The sequence below is a fragment of the Hippopotamus amphibius genome, chromosome 5 (assembly GCF_030028045.1).
Source record: "Hippopotamus amphibius kiboko isolate mHipAmp2 chromosome 5, mHipAmp2.hap2, whole genome shotgun sequence".
NCBI lineage: Eukaryota > Metazoa > Chordata > Mammalia > Artiodactyla > Hippopotamidae > Hippopotamus > Hippopotamus amphibius.
In genome coordinates, this window is record NC_080190.1 from 74,931,212 (window position 1) to 74,955,082 (window position 23,871).

The 23,871-nt window shown below is 38.3% G+C and overlaps 1 protein-coding gene across 3 annotated transcripts in view; it reads left to right on the forward strand.

Moving 5' to 3' along the window:
* The window catches only part of ANK3 (ankyrin 3), a 679,472-nt gene that overhangs the window by 445,489 nt on the left and 210,112 nt on the right, over positions 1 to 23,871 (forward strand). For all 3 annotated transcript variants that reach the window (XM_057734351.1, XM_057734352.1, XM_057734350.1), the window contains 3 exons: positions 15,212 to 15,313; positions 15,720 to 15,818; positions 16,027 to 16,125. In XM_057734351.1, the coding sequence (XP_057590334.1) occupies positions 15,212 to 15,313; positions 15,720 to 15,818; positions 16,027 to 16,125 (300 nt within the window). The remainder of the gene's footprint in view (positions 1 to 15,211; positions 15,314 to 15,719; positions 15,819 to 16,026; positions 16,126 to 23,871) is intronic.

Here is a 23,871-nt window from a genome sequence, read left to right on the forward strand (position 1 = left end):
TTTCAAAATGTCCCTTCTCAGTCCCGTTGAATCTCTGGGTGGAACCTGAGTGGTTTGATGGTTTCTTTTTAATCTTCCCCTGGAGATCCTTGAAGCAAGGTGAATTGACAACCATTGACCTACAGATCTTTTTGCCTCCATGTTTTCCCACACTCTAATCTGCCACCAATTAAGTTGGGCTACAATATAGCTTTAATGATTCCTTTTCACTCTCCAAAACCCGCATTCTCTCCTGGTGTCTTTAGGGTGAAGTTATATCAAATTTATCTACCATTCCAAACCTTCTGCGAACCTGGCCTTGACTGTGTGCCCCAGGGGACCATCCTTTTCAGTAGAGATTGTCTATTCCCCATCCTTCCAACCTTTCCATTTCTGAGTCTCTAGCCGCTTCTCCTTCCTTCTTGTCTCCACTGGCCAAGTCCCCTCCCTGTTAAAGTCCTGTCTCCTTCTCTTAGCTCTTTTCCCAGCTATATCCAGGATGCACAAATGGCTTTTCTCAATGAGCTTCTATGGACTTTATCATCTGCCTCAGGTTCTTCTATGAATTCTCATTCCACGTGCTGCCTCCAGATCATTGAAAGCCATAACTGCATCCTCAAGGTAGAGGCCGAGTAGACATTACTCCTTAACTGCTGGATATTGAACCCTTTATTGCATATGAATCCTGGTGATGGAATAAACAACATAACATCCACTTTGAAGATGTGTTTTAGTAGTTAGAAAAGATATTTATGACTTCAGGACCCAGACTTGTGCATTTCACTTTCAGCACAACCTCACAGTGGGGTAAAGAGTGTAGGTTTAAGAAAACAGATTGATTTGCTTTCTGGATATGTCTGCATAGATACACTGGTCCTGCCGTTCACATTTACATTAGTACGTCCAATAAAAGAAGTTTGGAAAATTGGTGCTCTTCCTGGGCCATATTTTCTGATGTGTGACCAGAAACCAGGCAATGTGGTCTATTCGAGCTGGTCATCTAGATACAAGATTATTACTTATGGAGGTTTTTATTGGGAGAAGCTTTATTAGAGGTGTCTTAGAATCTTCATGAGAAATAGAAAGCATGGTCAATAAAAGGCCTTTTATTTTTTATTTTTTTAGATTAAAAAATCTATTTTGGGGAGGCAAATGTCATTAAAAAATTTTTTTTATTGGAGTGTAGTTGATTTACAGTGTTCTGTTAGTTTCACATGTACAGTAAAGTGAATCAGTTATACGTATACATATATCCAGTCTCTTTTAGATTCTTTTCCCATATAGGTCATTACAGAGTATTGAGTAGAGTTTCCTGTGCTATACAGTAGGTCCTTATTAGTTATCTATTTTATATATAGTAGTGTGTATACGTCAGTCCCAGTCTCCTAATTTATCCCTCTCCACCACATTCACCTTTGGTAACCATAAGTTTATTTAGAAGGCATTTTTATATAGCAGTAGTTCTTGGCTTAATTTTTTTTAATTGTTAGCAGCTAGCAACCATAAAGTTATTCATATTTGCTAAACATTTGATTTTTACCTTAAGCCACATAAATGTATCAATACATCCACTTGCCAAATGTGGGATGTGAAGATGAGGGCTTTTCTCTGAGTGCAGATCCACTGACTGGAGTTCATGTTGTCCTTGCATGGCCCCCATACTTTTTCTGTGAATCTCAGATTTGCTATCTTTAAAGGAAAGCTAGAAACTAAAGTCATCTGGGAAATAATCTGATTTGAGAATTTTTCCGATTTTTATTTTCATCCCTTCCAGTCATCTCATGCATATCTGACAGCAGCGACATTTTTGGGAATGTCTTTACGATGAGTCTTTCCAAAGCATTTAATTTAGTTTTCATAAAAATACTCTTTCTCTATATACTGTTTCACAGCTTAAATAATAGCTAATTAAGGTACATAATTATAACATCCAGAATAACTGGCATAAACACGTTAGAGGAAAAAACACAATTGACTACTTGTCGGAGCAGGTGGGTGTGGGAAGGGTCTTCCGTGTTTGGGCATCGGTCCTGTTGGACGAGAAGAATGGTGAGCAAGGGAGGTTGGTTAAAAGAACAGTTCCCACGCTCTAGCAGCATGTCCCTGCATGTGACATCACACAGACCTGATTGTGAATTCTCTTGCTAACGCTATTTGGCTGTGGGAGCTTATGCGGCTTCTTGAGCTTCTATCTTCTCATTGAAAGCACAGAAATATCAAATGTTGAGGATCATGAAATAAGTTCATCCATGAACAGTACCTAGCAGAGTGCCTGCCTGCCTCTCCTTTGACTCTAAATAAATGTTGCTGCGGTTTCTTTCCTTCTTTACTTAGTGCATCTAAGTTCCTTTTTTGCTCTTTGATATGAGTCTGGAACAATTAGCCAAGGAAGGCATTAGATACTAGGGATTAAGTCTAGAGCTCTAAAACCAGGTAAGCATGAGTTCTAATCCTGGCTCTGCCAGTTTCTAGAAGAATGCCCTTTGGAAAAGTTGCCTAACCTGACTTTTTTTTTTTTTTTTCCTTTTGGCTGCATTGGGTCTATGTTGTTGCATGCAGGTTTTTCTCTAGTTGTGGCGAGCAGAGGCTACCCTTTGTTGTGGTGCACAGGCTTCTCATTGCGGTGGCTTCTTTTGTTCCAGGGCTCGGGCTCTAGGTGCGTGGGCTTCAGTAGTTGCGGTGCGTGGGCTCAGTAGTTGTGGCTCACGGGCTTCAGTAGTTGTAGCACGTGAGTTCTAAAGCACAGGCTCAGTAGTTGTGACGTCAGTCTTAGTTGCTCTGCATGTGGGATCCTCCCAGACCAGGGTTGGAAGCTGTGTTCCCTGAACAGGTGGTTTCTCAACCGCTGCATGAGCAGGGAAGTCCCTAAACTGACTTTTCTAATCTGTACAATGTGAGTGATAATGGCATAGACTTCACAGACTGGTAAGAATGAATATGTGGCAATCAGCGAACATGCCTTGCACAGGTGCCCAGTGATTGTTAGTTATGTTACCATATTATTAGATGCAAGACACTTAAATGCCTTATGCTTCATTAGGCACAAAAGAATGCAGACTTTACCAGTGTATTCTTTCTTTTTTTTTTTTAAATTCATTTTATTGAGGTATAGTTGATTTACAATGTTGTGTTAGTTTCCATGTACAGCAAAGTGATTCAAATATGTGTATATATATGTTCTTTTCCATATTCTTTTCCATTATGGTTTATCACAGGATATTGAATGTAGTTCTCTGTGCTGTACAGTAGGACCTTATTGCTTATCCATCCTCTATATAATAGTTTGTGTCTGCTAATCCCAAACTCCCAATCCTTCCCTTCCCCACGCCCCTTCCCCTTGGCAACCACAAGTCTAATGTTCATGTCTGTGATTCTGTTTCTGTTTCAGATATAGGTTCATCTGTGCCATATTTTAGATTCCACGTATAACTGGTATCATACGGTATTTGTCTTTCTCTTTCTGACTTTACTTACGGATTCTCTCTGACAGTTATGGCTAAAACAAAAACGTTGCCCCATTGGTGATCCCAGCAGGCATGTTACAAATCAGGCCATGTGCCCAGTGTAAGTGAAGAAACCAGAATAAACTGAGGCCCACTCCTTCATCTTCTCTTCCATTTTGGAGGAACTTCTACTTCTCTCACTAGATGAAATCTTTCTTTGGTGAAATGAAGAGGGAGTAAGAGACTAGAGAGGATGCGAAACAGACTTTTTTTGTTGCCAGTTAAGTTGGTGTAGGTTTTTTTTCTCAAGGAATAGTTAGAGCCCTGGACTCTGCAAGAGTTGAGCATGGCTTCGTTTAGCATTTCCTGGGAGTCTGTCACGCAGAACTCAGCTCTGAGCAGGACGCGGACCTACCCTAAACGAGAGTGGAGTCATCTTGAGCTGGCAGCTAAGCTGAACCAAGTGCTTTCAGAGTTTGGGGAAAGAAGGGGTCATGTCTGGTGCTTATCAGGGAGAGTAGCAAAGATGCAGCGACATTTGAGCTGGACCTAGGATATAGTCAGTGAATCTCTTGGTGGGGGAGGGGAGCGAGGGGTGGTGAGCATGACTGCCAAAAGGATGTTGTGGGTGAAGTCACAGTGCCAGGAAATTGTGGGGTCTGTTGAGAAATAAGAAGCCTTTGAGGGACACTAAGCTGTCTAGATTGCCTTCAAGATCAGCATTTGTGTTTTAATTCAGCCTGGAAGTGTTTGGGGCACGTTTTCAAGGGCCTCAGAGGCTATGCCATAGGAATTGATTGAATACTATGGTTTAAAAACAGAAACATTTTTACAAATGACGTATGTCATCAAACATTAATGTATGAAACAGATAAAAGTAGATCTACTTGGGCTGACGCTGAAAATAGGCGTATGGAACTCTGCTTACTTAGCCTTACTGGGTGTTTTTTTTTTTTTTTTCCTTTTTTAAAAAAATTTGATTGGAGCATAGTGGATTTGCAATGTTGTGTTAGTTTCAGGTGTGCAGCAAAGTGATTCAGTTATACATATACATATATTCATTCTTTTTCAGATCCTTTACCATATAGGTTATTACAGAATATTGAGTAAAGTTCCCTGTGCTATACAATAGGTCTTTGTTGATTATGTTATATATAGCAGTGTGTGTGTAAGTTAATCCCAAACTCCTAATTTATCCCTCCTACCCATGTTTCCCCTTTGGTAACCGTAAGTTTGTTTTTAAAATCTCTGAGTGTAGTTTTGTTTGGTAAATAAATTCAGTTGTATCATTTTTTAAAATTAGATTCCATATGAGTACAATCATATGATACCTGTCTTTCTGTCTCTGACTTCACGTAGTATGATAACCTCTGGATCCACCCATGTTGCTGTAAACAGCATTATTTTGTTCTTTTTAACTGCTTAGTAATATTCCATTGTGTGTGTGTGTGTATATATATACACACACACACACACACACACCCCCCACATCTTCTTTATCTAGTCCTCTGTCAATGGATATTTAGGTTGCTTCCATGTCTTGGCTATTGTAAATAGTGCTGCAATGAACATTGGGGTATTTTTTTTCAAAATAACAGTTTTCTCCAGCTACCCAAGAGCGGGATTGCTGAATCATATGGTAGTTCTATACTCAGTCTTACTCTCCATTTCAGGATTCTTGAACCCTAGGGCTCCATGGAACCACTACTGTTGAGGAAAGAGCCTGGGCTTATTATCAAGCAGTTATGGGTTTCAATTCTTGTTGCCTACTTACTTGCTGCATGACCTTGGGCAAGTCACTTAATTTTTAGGAAACTCAGTTTTTCACATTTGTAATGAAGATTCCTATCTTGATTGAGTTGTTAAAAAATAAATAATAAGGCATTATAATAATAAGAATAATATATATAAAATGCTCAGTGAGGTCCCCGACCTGTAATATGCAGCTATCATTCCTTGTCATAATTTTCTCAGAGCTCTCAGTGACTCCTCACACATTCCTGAATAGTGTTCAGTGCTTCTGGAATGTCCAACCAGAGACAGTATGCTAACTACTACCTCCTGGAGGTTTTTAGAATGATCTGGGTGTCACACGGCTAGGGCCCGAACGGGGCAAGTAGCAGGGTGAATAAATAAAAAAGGTTAAGTGTAATTCTAGCTGTAAGAAAAGTGAAGATGTTAGGATAATGATAAAAATAAGTCTTTTGAAGTGTACCTGTGAACTGGCACAAAGGTGAGGGACCGATAGAGGTGAGACATGACATGAAATCAAGGGCCACTTTCACTTGGCTGCATAGACACAGGGCACAAGAGACAAAGCCTAGAACCCCCCCCCAAGGTGGACCGTCCAGTGAGAGCCTTCCGATAAGCTGGACCCCAAAGGGCATAGCTCCCAATATAAGGGGTGGCCAGGAAATAAACCCACCACAGAGAATAGAGCAAAACCTCGCCGGTTTCAGTTTGTCACCAGATAGAAAGCAAAACTCTCCCCTGAGAATGTGTAACCACAAGGGATCCCTCATATCCAGTTTGAGGTCTACATTTGTCTGTGTTGTTTTTAAAACAAAAACAAAAAACCCTCAAGGCAAGCATTTAACTCAGAAATAATCTTGGGTTGATAGCGCCTCTAGGCAACTGGCAGACGCAATCTAAAATTCATCTTTGGCAGATGGCAGTGTTAACCCAGACCCAAAAGAATTCCCAGAGATTAATTTCTAAGGACTCTGAGCTCAGAGGCAATCATCACAAACTATAGAAAGTGTAAATCAGTACCATCACTTTGAAAAACAATTTGTCATTAACTACTAAGTTGAATAAGCACAAACCCTAAGACCCAGCATCTATGATCCTAGGTATGTACCTTAAGATCTTGCCTGTGCGCACCAGAACTAGTGCCAAAATGTTCCTGGCAGCGCCGTTCGTAGTAGACCAAAACCAGCAACAACACAGCCATCAACTCCACAGTGGGTAGATTGTTATATAATCACATAATGAAATCCTCTGCAGCAGCAATGATAGATCTACTACAGTTACACATGTCAACGTGGATGACTCTCACAAACACAGCATTAGACAAAAGGGACATGTCACAGAAAGATTTACAATGTATGATTCTACTTATAGAGTGATAAGATAGTCGATTACATCATATTTGTTTATCTAGATGTTTAAACTGTAAAGAAAGGCATGAGAATGCTGACTTAGAACAGAGGATACCTTTGGAGAGCCAGTCAAGGAAGGGCTCATTGGAGGCCTGCAAAGCTGCTTATAACTTCATTCTTGAGCTGACCGGGTATGTGGTTATTTCTTTTATGATTTTTCTTTAAACTGTTCGTGTATGTTTTATGCACTCTTTTGTATGTATGATACATATTCTGATAAATATGTTTTTGTTTTTGTTTTGGCTCTGTTGGGTCTTTGTTGCATGTGGGCTTTCTCTAGTTTTGGTGAGCAGGGGCTACTCTTTGTTGCCGTGTGCGGGCTACTCTTTGTTGTCGTGTGCAGGCTACTTATTGTGGTGGCTTCTCTTGTTGCAGTGCCTGGGCTCGAGGCACACAGGCTCAGTAGTTGTGGCGCACGGGATTAGTTGCTCCACAGCATGTGGGATCTTCCCGGACCAGGGATCGAACCCATGTCCTCTGCATTGGCAGGCGGATTCGTAACCACTGCACCACCAGGGAAGTCCAAGATAAATACTTTTTTAAAAGGAAAATGGAAACTGTAAAAGCTCTCAGAGACAGAATATTTGATAGGATTCATGTGTGTAACTTTCTGGGAGAGGGTTTGAGGGAAAGAATGAGGAAGAAAAAAGTAATCAGAAACACACCTCTCATCACAAGAAAAAAAAATTTGTAACTGTATGTGGTGTCAGATATTAACTAAACTTACTATGGTGATCATTTCTCAATATATACAAATATCAAGTCATTGTACACCTAAAGCTAATATTACATGTCAATTATAGTCCAATTAAAATAAAAAAAAATGACACCGAAGTTGCATGCTTTAGTGGTTAGGATAATCTTGAGACCTTTAAATCTAAATAAGGAGATCAAGGGAGTTTATTATTCACATCTCTGCCATGAGTACCTAGTTGCAGTGACAGATATATGTTCTTAGTAAATGTTGTTGCTGTTGAGGTGAGGAAATTGTGACACATGGAAATGGGAGTGTTTTGGGACAGATACAGCTGGGCACAGTGTAGATACAGAGCGTTAGGCATAAAAAGGATGGTGGAAGTCGTGATAGTGTTGAAGACTGTGGGAAGGAGCACAGGAAGGAGAGGAATGTGAGATCAGAACATGGAAAAGGCCCGTTTTTCAGTGACGGGTTGAAACACTGAGGGACAAAAAGGCATGAACAGAGCGATGAGAGAAGCTGAAGGGAAGATGTTGAGGAAAGAGAAAGTGATCAGTATGTCCAATGGCTCAACATTAAGAGCAGAGAATTATAATTAAGTAATAAGATATGATGACTGGAAGGTCATTGGTGATTGCGTACAGAGAGACTATTGAATAACAAGAGAAACCATATTGCCAAGGACTCAAAGATGAATTAGTATTAAGGATATAGAAGCAGTGGGACTAACCTAAACCAATCCTTCAAAATGTTTGATGTTCACAGAATCATTGTAAAATAAAATAATAATCACTTATTGAGTGCTTGCTCTGCACTCATCCTGTTAATTACCTTACATAAGCTGCTTTCATTCTAATAGTAGATTATTTTATCCCCATTTCACAGATGAGAAAACTGAGGTACATTTATGTTAAGAAACTTGCCACAGGTAGCACTGCTAGTAAGTGAAGTTGTTGGAATACAGACCAATTAACCAGTGTACTACAATGAGAAACAGACATCCCTTGCAAACAGTGCTAGGTAGAAAAGTGGAAGGAAAGGTTTTTTGGTTTTGTGCGGATAGTTTATTTTTTTTTAGGTTTAAGAAACACGTGAGTATATTGGTAGGCAGAAAACAGGACAACAGTAGAAAAAAAAGAACCTGAATCTTACAGGAAGGATCATCTTCCCCTTGGATGGTTCCCAGACACTTGGGAAGATGAGATAAAGGAAAAAGATGAGAGAATTGGTAGATCAGGTATTAAGAGCCTCAGAGATTGCTCCCTGAGGTTTAGAGGCGATGGAGCAGAGCTCTGCTATATACTCACTGAGTTGCCAGCCTGCATTTCTTCTGGCGATCCACTCTTAGCCTGATCTTGAGCCTTGAAATAAATTCAATGAAGGAAGTATGCTCTGAAAGTACCTACATAGTTAATTCGATGGATGGATGAATGGACAGACGGACAGATGGACAGACCGATTGCTGGAAGGTGAATGAACTAATGAACCAAGAGTTACTGGGTGTGGACCATTGACCAAATATTTATTAAGCCCTTTATTATTATTATTTAAAATTTATTTATTTATTTACTTACTTACTTACTTATTGGCTGTATTGGGTCTTCGTTGCTCCACACGGGCTTTCTCTAGTTGTGGCGAGCGGGGGCTGCTCTTCTTTGTGGTGCGTAGGCTCCTCATTGCCATGGCTTCTCTTGTTGTGGAGCACGGGCTCTAGGCACATGGGCTTTGGTAGTTGTGGCACACGGGCTCAATAGTTGTGGCCCACGGGCTCTAAAGCGAAGCCTCAATAGTTGTGGTGCATGGGCTTAGTTGCTCCGCGGCATGTGGGATCTTGCTGGAGCAGGGCTCAAACCTGAGTCCCCTGCATGGGCAGGCGGATTCTTACCCACTGCGCCACCTAGGAAGCCCAAGCCCTTTATTAAAGTGGTGGTTGGCAGTCTAGACTCTGGAGTGGTTAGCAGTCTCGTCTGTATACCCCTGCCACTTACAAGCTGTGTGTCTCTGCCAAAGTCTTTCATTCTCTCTGTAGCTCAGTTTCCTCATCTATAAAATGGAGCTAGTAATAGTGCTTACTTGCATTAGCTTTTTAGGATTTCCATAGCAAACCGCCGTAAACTGATTGGCTTAAAGCAATAGAATGTATTCTCTCACAGTTCTGGAGGTCAGAGGTCCAAAATCAATGTGTCCTCAGTGCCACACTCCCTCCAAAGGCTCTAGGGGATAATTCCTCCTTGCCTCTTCCAGCTTCTGGTGGCTCCTGTGTTCCTTGTCTTGTGGCAACATTACTCCAGTCTCTTTCTCCATCTTTACATGGTGTCTCTCTTATGTGTCTGTGTGTCTTCTCCTCTTTTTTTTAATTGAGATATAATTGATATACAACATTATATTTGTTTCAGTTGTACAAAATAATGATTTGATATTTGTGTATCTTCTCTTCTTATAAGGACATGTCATTGGATTTTGGGCCCATTCTAGTGCGATATGACCTCATCTTAAATAATTATATCTGCAAAGATTCTATTTCCAAATAAGGTCATGTTCTGAGGTTCCAAGTGGACATGAATTTGGGACGGGGTGGGGAGGACATTATTCAACCCACTATACTACTTCATGGAAATATTATAAGGACTAAGTTAATATAAGTACTTATACAGTTAATACATGTTATATTAGGTGACTAATGATATAATTAAATGCCAATAATATAATTAAGTTACTCTAAGTGCTTGTAATAGTGTGTAGCACACAGAGGTATGAAGTGTGAGTTATTGAGGAAGCTGGCACTCAGGAAATTTTTTTTTTTTTTTTTAGATATTTAAAGAAACTAAGTATTCTCAGCACAAAGGAAGCTCATGGCTTGCACAAAATCATTTCACATACAGTTTCCTCCAGTTCTCCAGTGATACTATTGCTAAAATGTCTCCGAGGATCTATTATAAATACATCTATCACAATAGAGAGGTGCTGCTGATTTGATCTGTAACACGGGGGTTGACCACTGGTTTATTCCTCCTGGTATTCACATACAGAAATTGTAAAGGGCGTGAACATTGACATTAAGCTCTTTGTCAGCCGATTTTTCTGTTGCAAAAAATTTAAAATGGTCATATCATCTGCTTTTGAAAAGGAATTTATGCAAAGATTGATTACCAAAAAAAAGTGAGGTGGATACAGCAGTAAAACAAGATGGTTTTGCAGGCAGCCTTGAGAAAGATAAAGAAAACTTAGGTCAAATGTACCTTGGCTCCCAGCATCAGGTAAAAGATGTGAAAAGAGGCAATGACAAAGCCAGAGGATTCTCTCCTGCCATATTTGCCTGAAATTATGAAGAAAAGAATTAAAACATCGAACAACTTTGTGTTGTAGGAAGAGCCTTTGAGAGACTCCCTTGCATAAAGCTGGAAAGTCTGTCTAATCAGGATAAATAGAATACAATTTTTCTATACATTTTAAGGTGATTTAGGTTTTCTTCCCACATCTCAAGCATAGAGATACTCTGATTATCTGAGACGATGATGAGACCCAGAAGGCATAAGTCTGTAATATAAAGTCACAATTGTCCTTTACCATTTTATTGGGGTCAAGATAAAATCATACCCGATGACTAAGACAACTGTAGTAAACCACACAGAGAAACAGAATTCAGAAAGAAGTTACATACTTAAGGTTTCCTCCAGGAAATGGTTTTTTCCAATCACTGCTTTCTGCTGAATAATATCAATATTCAGTACAGGTGAAAATTCTGAATTAGGTTAATTTATAATAATGTTTGAGTCTATCCTTGAAAAACGCATGGTTTATATTTCTTTCCTGTCTAGCAAAATTACTAAGTAGACAAGACCTCAAATAGTGGCGAAAGACACTTTCATTTTCCAAATTCTTCCTTCAGATTTTCATCATTCCCGGGGGGGGAAGGAAATGCTGACCAACATACTCATATTCATTTTGTACCAACTAACTCCATAGGCAGTGGCCTCCTCAGTATGACTTTCCATGTGACAGTGCTCATGGCACCTAATTTCCTTCCGTAGTAATCTGTCTGCAGTTGGCTTTAAAGAGACATTGTTGGAATAGAATGTTCCAGATTAAAAAACAGTCTGTAGCCTGTGTTACGAGTAACTCCTAGTTACTTGATGGAATGACAGCTAAGAGATGCAGTATGTTGATATTGAACCTAATACAAAATATTATGTGTATATTTTTAACATTAAGGAAATAAACAATATATAGGTACTATAGGCAAAATTTGAAAAAAGAGAAAAGTCAAGACTTCATTATTTTCCCTGCCAATGAAGCAGCACAATTTGGGAAAGTGTAAGAATAAGATGAAGGCAAGCATGTCTTAATTGGTACCACATCTGTTTTGCTCCCCACCAGACAGCCAGATGTTGGCATGACTAGTTCAAATTTGATGTTCGACAAATATTTGTGGAAGGAAGATGTGGCTGCGTGGCTTGCAGGTTGTTGAGACTAGAAGGAGAATGTCTCCATTCTTTGTCTCTGGGCTGTAATAACTGCATCTCCTAAATCGTCATGTTTCTTCAAGGCAGTCTTCATTTCCCTCTCCATGCTCTTACTTCGTACTTTCTTCCCTCTCCCCCTATGCTTTGTCTGTGGAATACAAGTAGTGGCTGATTATTATGTATTGGTGGATTGGACATGTCTGCAGGTACCAGAGGGCCAGGAGAAATGAAAAGTATAAATTTTTATCCATTCTCCTCTTCCTAAAGTTCTCAGGTGATAAAATGGCTACCTCAGAGAATTATTTGATACCAGGGTTATTGGGTGAAATAGATGTAGGGAGAATATCCACCAGAGAATTTTTTTATCATTTAGAGCAGGTGTTCTTTTTTTTTTTTTTAATAAATTTATTTATTTATTGGCTGTGTTGGGTCTTCGTTGCTCAATGGTTGTGGCACATGGGCTTAGTTAATCCACAGCACATGGGATCTTCCTGGAGCAGGGATCAAACTCGTGTCTCCTGCATTGGCAGGTGGATTCTTAACCACTGCACCACCTAGGGAGCCCAAGAGCAGGTGTTCTTAAACATGAAATCTGTGAGCAGCAGGCTTAGCGATCCTGAGCTGCAGGAAATAGTGTGCACATTGTGTTTGTATATGCATATTTCATGTCCGTATGCAGATTGGATGTGTGTTTACAGACTTGGTGTGTGTAAACAAATGCATATATGTGCAATTGTTGAAGAAAAGAAATTTATTCATAACTTTTGCTAGTCTCAGAAGAATCTGAACTCCAGATAGGCAGCCACTGAATTAGATTTGGTTTATGTTGTCTGTGTTTTGTTTTGCTTTAGAGTTTCTGGGGGGAAAATTCTGAGAAAATGTGAGAGAGAAATGGACAGTATATAGAATCGCCAAACCTTTCAGATCTAGAGTCAGTTCAGGGGCTTTCCTTGTTTGGAACTTCTTTAGCTGCTGTCTCTATGTACTCAAAGTCAGTGTTTGGGGTGCTTACTTAACTCACAGTTATTATTTTCGGCCGATGAAATATCCAGGCAGACTAATGTCATTTGTTCCCAGAACAGCATCAGAACCCTTCTGGGCAAATTCACTGATAAGTCACTGAGCAGGCACAAAGAAGATGATATTTTATGGTACAATGAGCCATCCTTGCATAGCTAATTTATTTCTAACTGAACTTACACACCAAACAAAAACTAACCTTCTCCAAGTACCAAAGCTCTTTAAAGACTGAATTTTGTTTTTCTTTACATTCCTGGAAACTTTGGTTTGTCCTTTGTCTGATTTGAACCAAATGTGTTGTCTTCCTCTTACTTAATTCTCTGCCCTGATTAAATGATCTGCATGCTTGTCTCAAATCGCAGTTTTACTTTAGCAATACCTGCATGTATTCCCAGGTAACCAACTCGTGGCTCAGTTTGCGCTCTCTGCCGTGCAGCTTTGCATCATAGCAGATTCTCAACTTAAGCAGCTGCTGCTGTTGTTGTTAATAAAATCTCCTGTATTGTTCTGGGAAATAATTAGTTATTTCCACATAATTTACTTATTTGTTGATTCTTTCACAGAACATTTACAGGCACCTGCTATGTGCCAGGGATGCTTCGAAACAGAAAGATGAATGTTATACACATACTCACTGCCTTGTGCTAGGTCAAGGTATATGGCAATGCAGGCAGGCCAAAGATGTAAGCCTTTTGAAACCTACAGTCTTTAAACAAATTGGTTTACTATTTATTTAGAGCAGTGGTTCTCAACTGGGGAGGTTTTACCCTTCGCCCTGGGAAACTTGGCAACATGAAGACATTTTTGGTTGTCACATATAGGAGCTTCTGCTGATACCTGGTTGGTAGATGCTGGGGAACATGGGCACTGAACAGGATTGTCCCGCACATCAAAGAATTATCTGGATCAAAATGCCAATAGTGCTGAGACAAAGAAGCCCTAATTGAGAAGAAGCAGTATTCTTTCAGAGAGAGGCATACTGCTGTGCATGGGAAGGGCAGAGACCCTAGAGGCAGTGGCCCCTCCTTTGATATCCTGAGCTTGTCAGCTCTTACCTGAATTGACCCACACCAGAACCAAAGGTCCTTCTGAGAGGTGAGATTTCCTTCATCTTAGGTACATTTCCAGGGTTGAATTAGTGTTCCTCAAAGATGGGCATCTTGGTGGCTTTCCAGTTGCCTACCCCTTAATCTGCCTCACTTACAGTTTAGGGAGAAAGTACAGGTATACCAAAAACTATGATGCTGAGTGATAAATACCAAGAGGGCACAGTAAAATGAATGCCTTTGGAGCGCTGAGCGGTTAAGCTCTGCCTAGAGGTCTGGGAAGCCTTTACAGATAAGGTGGCAAGTGAATGGGAGCTTGGAGGACATAGTTGCCAAATGGCTGAAAGAAGACGCTTTGCTCTTTTAAGCCATATCCTCCATGATCATATTTATAACCAGTGATGTTTTGGGCAGCCCTTTAAAGAAAATCTGCTTCTGTGTTGTTTTACATGGAACAAAGATTCCTTTACAAATTGTGCACACCCAACTTTGCAGTCTTTCTTCTCATCACCTTTCTATTAAAAATTTCAATAGTCGGTGATTTCATCTATGTAATTGTAGGCATTAGAGTTTAGCAGTAGTTCAGAGTTGTAAGCTTTCAATGAATGAATTGCAGACTTGGGTTTTGTTGTTTTAAAAATGTATATATATATATAAAAAAATGTGTATATGTATTTGTTTGTACCTGCTAATGCTTCTAATAAAGTTTTCCGCAGGCTGTGGACTTAGCTAGCTTGAAAATATATGGAAATTATGCTTCACAAACTGCGTAGATGTTTATAAGTAAATGCTTTTCAAATGCAGTCTATGTTCCGACACATGGCTATGTCCTGCAGGAGAATTCTAGAGAATGTCATTATCCACTTATTCCTGTTAAGCTAGTGTAACAACATTAAACATATTCGAGAAGCTATTAATTGAAAAATTGGATAGTTAGATACAAACGAATGGAGTAGATGTTAAATTTCTTTTTTTTAATTATACGAGTTTCAGGTATAGCATTATAGTTCAACATCCGTATAGTTAAATTTCTGATTAAAGAGAACAATGAGGTTTATAATAATATAACTATCAGGAAGTTACAGGATTTTTTTTTAACTCTCATGAGTTGTATGTTGATTTAATATGCCTACACATCATGGGAAATTTTTTCTTTCTGTTCAGAGTCGGTTATGATATCATAGAAGGGGTATACACTTGAAACTAACTTTTGAAGGATTTGTTCTTTTCTTCGTGACTTTATGAAGACCTTTTATTACTGTTTTCACGTTAGAAATAAAATAATTCAATTGAAAAAAATCTCAGTTTTACTTTCTTTTTAGTTTGGATAATAATCTGGGTGGTTAGAAATATGCATATTAGTTTCCTTTTTTCATCAAAATGTTTTTTCTTTTTTATTCAGTCGGATGCCAACGCAAGTTACTTAAGAGCTGCTCGAGCTGGACACTTAGAAAAGGCCCTTGACTACATAAAAAATGGAGTTGACATCAACATTTGCAATCAGGTTAGTTGTGGTGATTATTGTGACTTAAGTTTTTAGTTAAAATTTTAAAAATCCAGACTTTAAACTCCTTAAATCTTTCATTAGATATTACCAAAACTACCTCTCTTTTGCCATTGTTTTCTATAAAATGTCACCAGCTGGAATTACCAAGTTATTCTCTGCTTTGCTAGAGGAGCATTCAGAAATGCAGATATGTGTCCTTTAACAATTCATTCCTAAAATTTAGTACGTAATGACATCAGAACAACCCACCTAATTGCCACAAGTACTTTTATTCCTAATTCAAGTTCCTGCACTGCACACATACAAATGGTTATTGGTGGGATGTTCTCTTCAGAGTTCTTGGTTGACTGTTTACTGCTCTATTTTCAATCTGCTGAGTAAAGCTTTCCCTTCACTTAATCAGAATGGGTTGAACGCGCTCCATCTTGCTTCCAAAGAAGGCCATGTAGAAGTTGTTTCTGAGCTGCTACAGAGAGAAGCCAACGTGGATGCAGCTACAAAGGTCAGTATCACATATTTCGTGCTTTTTATATCAGTTGCCCAATTCAATGAGAATTCTGCCCTCGCTAAGAATTGGGGCACACTTCTCATGAGGTACTTGTCAACCTTGTTCTCTATGGGGAACTTTTAGAGGGATTTGATATTTTGTAAAATGTTCAAAGTAGAGAGAAAGATGGGTGAGCTGATGTATCTTGCCTTTGGTTTTACAGAAAGGAAACACAGCGTTGCATATAGCATCTTTGGCGGGGCAAGCAGAGGTGGTAAAGGTCTTGGTTACAAATGGAGCCAATGTCAATGCCCAATCTCAGGTAAACCTGCAGCTCTACTGCCAAGAAATGTTGTTATCATGATTCACAAATAATGTTCTGCGTCAGGTGCTTGCTTGGTTTATATATCTTCTAAGAATATAATACTTAAGAGCTATATCCAATGAATAGTTATATTATTCCGGATTATTCAATTTCATATATATCCACATTTGCAATATTCTTTATGTGAGAAGTGGAGATTTTTAAAAGTCGTCTATCTGTAAAACTGGTAGGTATGGCTGGTAGTCATAGACATAAATGATTAGAGGACCTCTGTAATGCAGAGACTTACTCTGTTTTATGATGCTAGCTTGGATCCAGTCTCAGTTATTTACTCACTGGTAAAGGAAATGGGGAGGCCTGTAAAAGAGGAAATGCTCTTAGACGTTCAGAGTGTATCAGTGCTTTATATAGTTGAAAAAGGGAAGACACTAGTTAATTCTTGTTTACTAACTCCTTCCTGTTTACTAATCATTGTTGTTCCCTGAAACAGATTAAAAAGAAAAAAACAAGCAGAAGAAACTTTAAAATCCCCAAACTTTAAAATTTCTAGATTAATAATGGTTATACACTGATAATTGATTCAGAAGAGCCTCCTACAGGCTATCAGAGTCTTTCATGAAGTTCTAAGAAAAATACCAATAGATTATCATTTGGTAGACTTTGAATCTAAAAAAAAATAAGTCCACTTTATTGTTCTAAAACTCTAGGTCCTTATTATCCAAATTATTCATTACTGTTCTGTCCCCACAGACGTGAGCTTGTATAGGAGAGCAAACGTCATAATAACATACAAATATCCACTTAGGACCTGACCATTTTTTAAAAATTTTATTGGAGTATAGTTGTGTAAATTTGTGCTGTACAGCAAAGTTATTCAATTATACATATATATATTCTTTTCCATAATGGTTTGTCACAGGATATTGAATATAATTCCCTGTGCTATACAATACGATGCTGTTGTTTATCCATCATATATATAATAGTTTGCATCTGCTAACCCCAAACTCCCACTCCTTCCCTCCTCCTCCCCCTTGGCAACCACAAGTCTGTTCTCTATGTCTGTGAGTCTGTTTCTGTTTCACAGATAGGTTCATTTGTGTTGTATTTTAGATTCCACATATAAGGGATCATATGTTATTTGTCTTTCTCTTTCTGACTTACTTCGCATAGTATGATAATCTCTAAGGACCCGACCATGTTTAAAACTGGTCCCTACTCAAACGTTTCTTCCAGCTGAAGGCTGACATCTATCCTGGTTCGTCAGTATCTACTCCAGGGTGTTAGGTATTGAACAAATTGACTATAGAACAAAACTGCAAGTTTTGCAAAAGATGTAGGTTTTCATGAAGTTAGGGAAAGTGATGCTGTGGGGTCGTGGCTTTCTGGCGGTAGTAGACAAGACTGTGTGGAGAATTAGGATGAGTTCCTGACAGGTGTTTCATACTTGAATGATGTTAAAATCAAAAAAAATAAATGAAGAAAAAAAATTAGGTGAGGACTTTGGTTCCCAAATAGTTTTTGCAAAAAGACTATCTTTTTCACTTATGCTCTGAAAATAAAAAATGAAGGCTGTCAAGCTGTCATATAATTTTGTTGGAAAAAAAAATCATACTTTTTCTCCCCCAAAGTTATAGTTGGTTTAGTCTTCATTGACTCTGAGAACTTGTACATGAATGCAGTTGTAACCTACATTTTGTCAAATCATATAAAGTCGCTTTTACAATTTCTGGTTTTCTCTTTCAAGATGAGGTCTCAATCTAACTTTTTTCATTATTTACTACGGCCTTTTGATCTCCACTTTAAGTGCACTTGATTTCCTCAGCCTTTTCCAGTACTCATTATCTTTGGATAACAGGAGCCTCCTATATTTCATGGGTCCACAGAATTGCAGTGACTCTCTCCCTTGTTACTCCCACCATAGCGATGAAAGCCCTGTTGCCATTAAATATCGCACTGTACTTCCAACCACATGATTTCTTGTGTAATTGGTCTAATATCTAGTTCCCTGTGGTTGGACATTTGTTACATGGTCTGTGCCACCTGTTCTGATTCCCTATGAGAGCTCACTTAGACAAATAATGCTTTTCCAGAAAGGAGTGGTATAAAGTTGAATATTGACAAGTATGGTACTTGAAGAGAAATACAGACCAGCTGACCATAAGAGAAGCATTATGCTTTCCAAGCAATTATTTTTAAATGCCCCTATAATTTTTTTTACTTAGAAAATAGCTAGTGTTAAGCTCTGAGGTAGTGGGAAAACTCTTTAGTCCATTTTCATTTTCCTTTTTCCCCCCAAGGGAGGGAAAAATTAACCTTCCTTTCTTTTAAACATTGTACACATTCTTGACTAATGTGCAGAGGAGGCACAGTTTTAAACCTTCTCTGCAATGTCTGGAAGAAGCTGTAGTCGAAATAAAATCCTAACCAGATTTGATTTCAATTTATACACATTCTCTCTTGATGAAGTGCAGAAGAAGAACGTGGGCTGTGAAATTCCCTGTTCCTTGCAGCTGTGCTTGGAATACCCAGCCATGCACTTGACAAGTAAAACCTGCCCCCCTTCCTCTGGACACCTGCTCCCAGAAGCCTTCTGAACTGCATCATTCCGTGGACAGAATAAGTAATGAGATCACCACGCAGCAGAATAGAGTTTCGAAGATAACCCCTGGTAGCAACTTTTCAAAAGGAACTTTTGTAAAGAACAACAAGCAATAATGCCATGAAATGCCATGAAATTCCATTTAGGTGGCAGAACATCAAAGGAATATTAGTATTCAAGAAAGTATCTCTAAGTGAAATTTTAGCCTATTTAAGACAATATTTAATAGCCAATAAGAAACGGTATAAAGAGGGACCCTCACTTTCCTTAAATATAAAAATTCTCCTTGAAAATAAAAATGGCATTGGACAATATCAAGTTCTGATAAACTGAGGCTCTATAAACTAGGAATTTGTGGATATTCTTGTAATAATTCTTGTCATTGCCTTAATCCTAGGTCTTAAAAAGCTAGTTAAACTCTTTCTTGTATTGTTTAATATTCCAGGAATCATTTAGGCTAGGCCTACCCTGAGAAATAAATTGGGTTGGATAACTAAATTGTAATTTTACAGAATGCTCTATGATTGAGTCCTTAATACTTTATACAAAATACCACAATGATTAACAGCGTTTGCTCTTGAAAAATCTAAACCTGTCGTGTCAAATGACATCCCTCACACTTTCTCCTTCTCTGTCTTTATTCCGTGATATAAGGCACCAACTATGTTTATAAAGAAGCAAAGTCTGTTTCAAATAATATTTTAACAATCAAAGTATTCTAAATGGACAGGTTTTCACAGTGCTGTTAACAAAGACAACACCCTTTAATTAAACCAATGCTTCCTTGGTCTGTCTGTGTTTTTTAATGTTTCCTATCATGGGGAGGTTCAGTGCTGATGAAGTCAAACAATGGGTGTGGTCCAGATAGAGCCTTTCTGACCTTTGAACTAATAGCACATCTCTGATGTAGCCAACCTTCACAAAAATTAGTATCATATATAAATAAGTATAAATATATCATACCCTTAACAATTTAATTAACAACAGCACTTTATGATATACAAAGGCTTGGTTGGAGGAAACCAGGATAGATAAGAAAATTTCATGAATGAAATTTAAGCCCTTACTTTATTTCATTTTACTTTTATTTTATATCATTTTATTTTATTTCCTTTATTTTGTTTTGTTTTATTTTAGTGGGTATTAGGTAGCACGCCTCAGTACTGTCTATAAAACTATAAGTCTGTGGCTTTGCATACTTATGATAACCCTATAATACTTATAATAATACCACAATACCTTCAGAGGAGAAAGTATTGAGGATATTGGATAAAAATCAGACAGCAAAGAACATACTCAGTCTTGAGCTAGTCTGCCTTTTGAGAATTGAGTCTATTGTTGCTGCAGGAAAGGAAATGTAAATTGGGCCTCCCATATGTTCCTTTTTGGTCAGCATTTTGTTTTGGAAATTTCCTAAGTTAGGAAATCAATGTAGAACCCGTGATGTACTTTTTTCTCTTAAGAGAAAAATAACATTATTCCTGAAATCTGACCATGTTCCCAATCCAGGTACTAGTTCATGGAAAATCATTAGAGCTCTATGTCATCCACACTGAATTACTTGTGCCTTAAGCCTCTTTGCTCTAGAGAGTAATGGTAATATTTTTATTCACTCTTTCAAAAGGATGCTTATAATTATCTTCCTAGAGCCATAACTAAATAGTGTGTATGTGTTCTCACACCTTGTTGATCCTTTCTCGATAGATGAAAATTTTATTAACTGGTGTTAGTTTCTATTGCTTTAATCCAAATAACTTCAGCAACTTGGAATACTACAAGGAACCCATAGAATAGAAGGATAAAGAAGCTTTCAAAAAGCTTTGGAAACTAGATAGTTGAAGTGAGAGAACCACTCCCTTTAATCAGAAGCTAAAGAGTAGGGTTGCCCTTTGATAAGGTCCCTACGGGTCATTCGAGGGTGGGGAGGGGAGATCTGGCAGAAAACAGAATTGAGAAGATCAGAGAGTAGACACAGAAGAGCTAGCAGAGCCATCCTGCATGTGCACTGACCCTGTGGCTGAAGAAGGGCAGGCCAGTTTGCTTTTAAGTCCAAGCAAGACAAGTCCTACCTACACATCAGTGAAGAGGTAGTTCCCCTAAAGAAAATAGGAGCGATAGTGCCAAAGGAAGGGACCAAAATCAACACACGGACACTCAAATGCCCACTATAAAATTGAAATTTCCGTTATGGAGGCCTCACCAAAAACATTTTATCAATGTGGTCAGCAGAAGTGGAATGAGACCATTCAATGCCATATATTGTATCATTCCATTTACATGAGATGTTTACAACAGGCAAATCCATAGAGATGGAAGGCAGATGCATGGTTGAGGAGGGCATGAGGAGTGAATACTAATGGTCCAGAGTTCCTTTTGGAGGTGATGAAATGTTCTGGAATTAGATGGTGGGGATGGTTGCCCAACTTTATGAACAGACTAAAAAAAACACTAAATCTTACACTTTGAATGAGTGAGTTTTTTGGTAAGTTCATTTTTATTTATTTTTGGTATCCATAAAAATAAATAAAAATGAAAAAAATATGAAAGAATGTGACCATTTAGAAAATGACTAGCTTTCAGGTACTAGCTGTACAATGGCAAGCACCCAAAAACAAGAGGAGGGCTTCCTAGATGGCGCAGTGGTTAAGAATCCGTCTGCCAACGCAGGAGACATGAGTTTGATCCCTGCTCCAGGAAGATTGCGCTTGCCGCAGAGCAACTAAGCGCATATGCCACAACTATTGAGCCTGCGCTCTAGAGCCCGTGAGCCACAACTATTGAGCCCATGTGCCCCAACTACTGAAGCCCATGCACCTAGAGCCCATGATCCGCAACAAGAGAAGCCACGGCAATGAGGAGCCCATGCACCACGACTGCTCACCGCAGCTAGAGAAAGCCCATGTGCAGCAACGAAAACCCAACACAGCCAATAAATAATAAATAAATAAATTTATTTAAAAAAAGCAACAACAAGAGGAAAGCTATTGTGGAAACTATTCATTACAGAGTCCCATCTTGCTGTGACTCATGTCCACATATTATTTCTGAGAAATTCCAGTTGTACACATTTCACTCTCTGCCATTGTGAAAAAGGAACATGGAATGATGTAAAAGTTGTGCTTCTTAAGAACCACTGTTTGGAAGGAAGCTCCACGTCTGTAAGAACAGCATCTGCTAACCTCAGTGCCTGGTTTTGGATTTCCTTCAAGGGTCACAAAATGTTTGGTCCTGGCGGGTTTCCTCAAAAATAGTGCAGGTACATTGGGCTAGAAATCAGATATTTGTAGGTAGACCAGTGTTTCTCAGGTAATCTTGAACTACAGCAGACCTCTGCCCTGAAGTTTAGACTCTACCGATACATATTATCTATGTGATATGTATGTCTGAGAGAAAATCATCCATTTGGGAATTTTTCCTCAAGAACTTTACTCCTAAAATCTGAATCTTCCATCTGGAAATTTTGGGTGATGTGGAAAGATAGATAGTTCACAGAGTGATAAGAAAAATCCATGCTAGTTTTCACCTTTTTGATGTTTTTAATTTTTGTTTTTTATTTATTTATTTTTTGGTTAAGAGATGGCTAAATCAACCAAGGATTAAATGATCTTTCATTTTGCTCAAATGAGAAAATCGCAGTATGATAAAGGATAATCGTAAACATCTTTCAGGTTCCCTCACAGCTCTGGGAAGAGTGACAAAGATGAAACCCACACGCGTGCTCACACACACGTTGGGTTGCAGTTGTTCCTTGTTTTGTGCTTAAAATTGATAAAATCTTTCATGATAAAACAAAGTTACAGTGAACTCAGTGATATTGCTAGGCAAAAAAGTTAAAAGGAAGAAGCTTGAATACGGTGTCATATTCTACTGCCTCTAATTTTGTGTCTCTACTCTTGAGCTTGGCAAGCAAATAACCTAGCTTATTACAATTATGTGTGAAATAGAGTCAGTAGAATAGAGGAACCCTCTGATGAGTAAGGTACATTCACTACGGTTGGTTCATTACATGATACCACTTTTATCTGCTCAAGCATCTTTTTAACTTAATTCCTAATTCTGAGGTATAAGCCAAAAAAAAGTGAGGTTACCGAGGCTGAGTTATATGTTATTCATCAGGTTAGTTATCCAGAAGCTGAATAAGTAAGATAATCATGTAGTAATTGATACTTATAGTGATGAACCTAAACCTAAATCATGAAAGTTTGGGTTTCATTTGGTAACATTTAATTTAGAATGTATTTACCTTTATCCTTTGTGATGGCATAATGTAAAGAACAGAACTTTCAGACCATTCTGTTCAATAGAACGGAATTCTGAAAAATTTATTCAAAGGGAATTTATTATAGTTTGAAAAAATACCTATTTTGGTGTATATGTCTTGCAGTACGTTTTTTCAACATTGCAGTATTTCATAGATGTGAAATACGTTGTTCTAGAGCACAAACACACTTATGCAACATATTTTTGCTAAGGAGGTTAAGATGCATACATTCATTTGCTTCCGAGTCCCTTGGCAGTTGGGCACATTTCAGACAAAGATACACAATGGAATATATAGTATATGAATGTGCATGTATGTATTCTGAACATGTCTTTGCAAAAAAATGCAAGGAAGGAAACTTACAAAAAGTAGAGTACTATTTGAATTCTACTTTAAAATTGAAGTATGCCCTTTCCAAATGGGTGTTCTTTTCTTGGCTCTAAATCACCCCATCTGTGGTAAGTTTGAAAGCTGTGTGAAATTAATGTAAATTCCTTCCAAAATAGCAACTATTTCAGGTGCTTAATTTTATGTAAAAGTATTATATATTTTACTTGAGATAAATAATTATTGCTTGGGATAAAAACTCATTGAGACAATGACCAAATGTATTTTTCTTCATATTCTCATGGCATCTAGTAAAATTCTTTACTCATGGTAGACACTCAGTAAGTGGTTAATGGTTAAATGAATGTACATACTTATCTAAAGTGGATGTATTGGTATGAGTTAGACTATCAGCTATGAAGCACACTCAAACTATGAATTAGGAAGTATAATTATGAATTATACGTATAAATTCTGCTTAAACTATCATGCTTAGGTTTTGTAATAAGTGTGAATATCTATACTAAAGTATTAATAAAATTATTATGTGTGA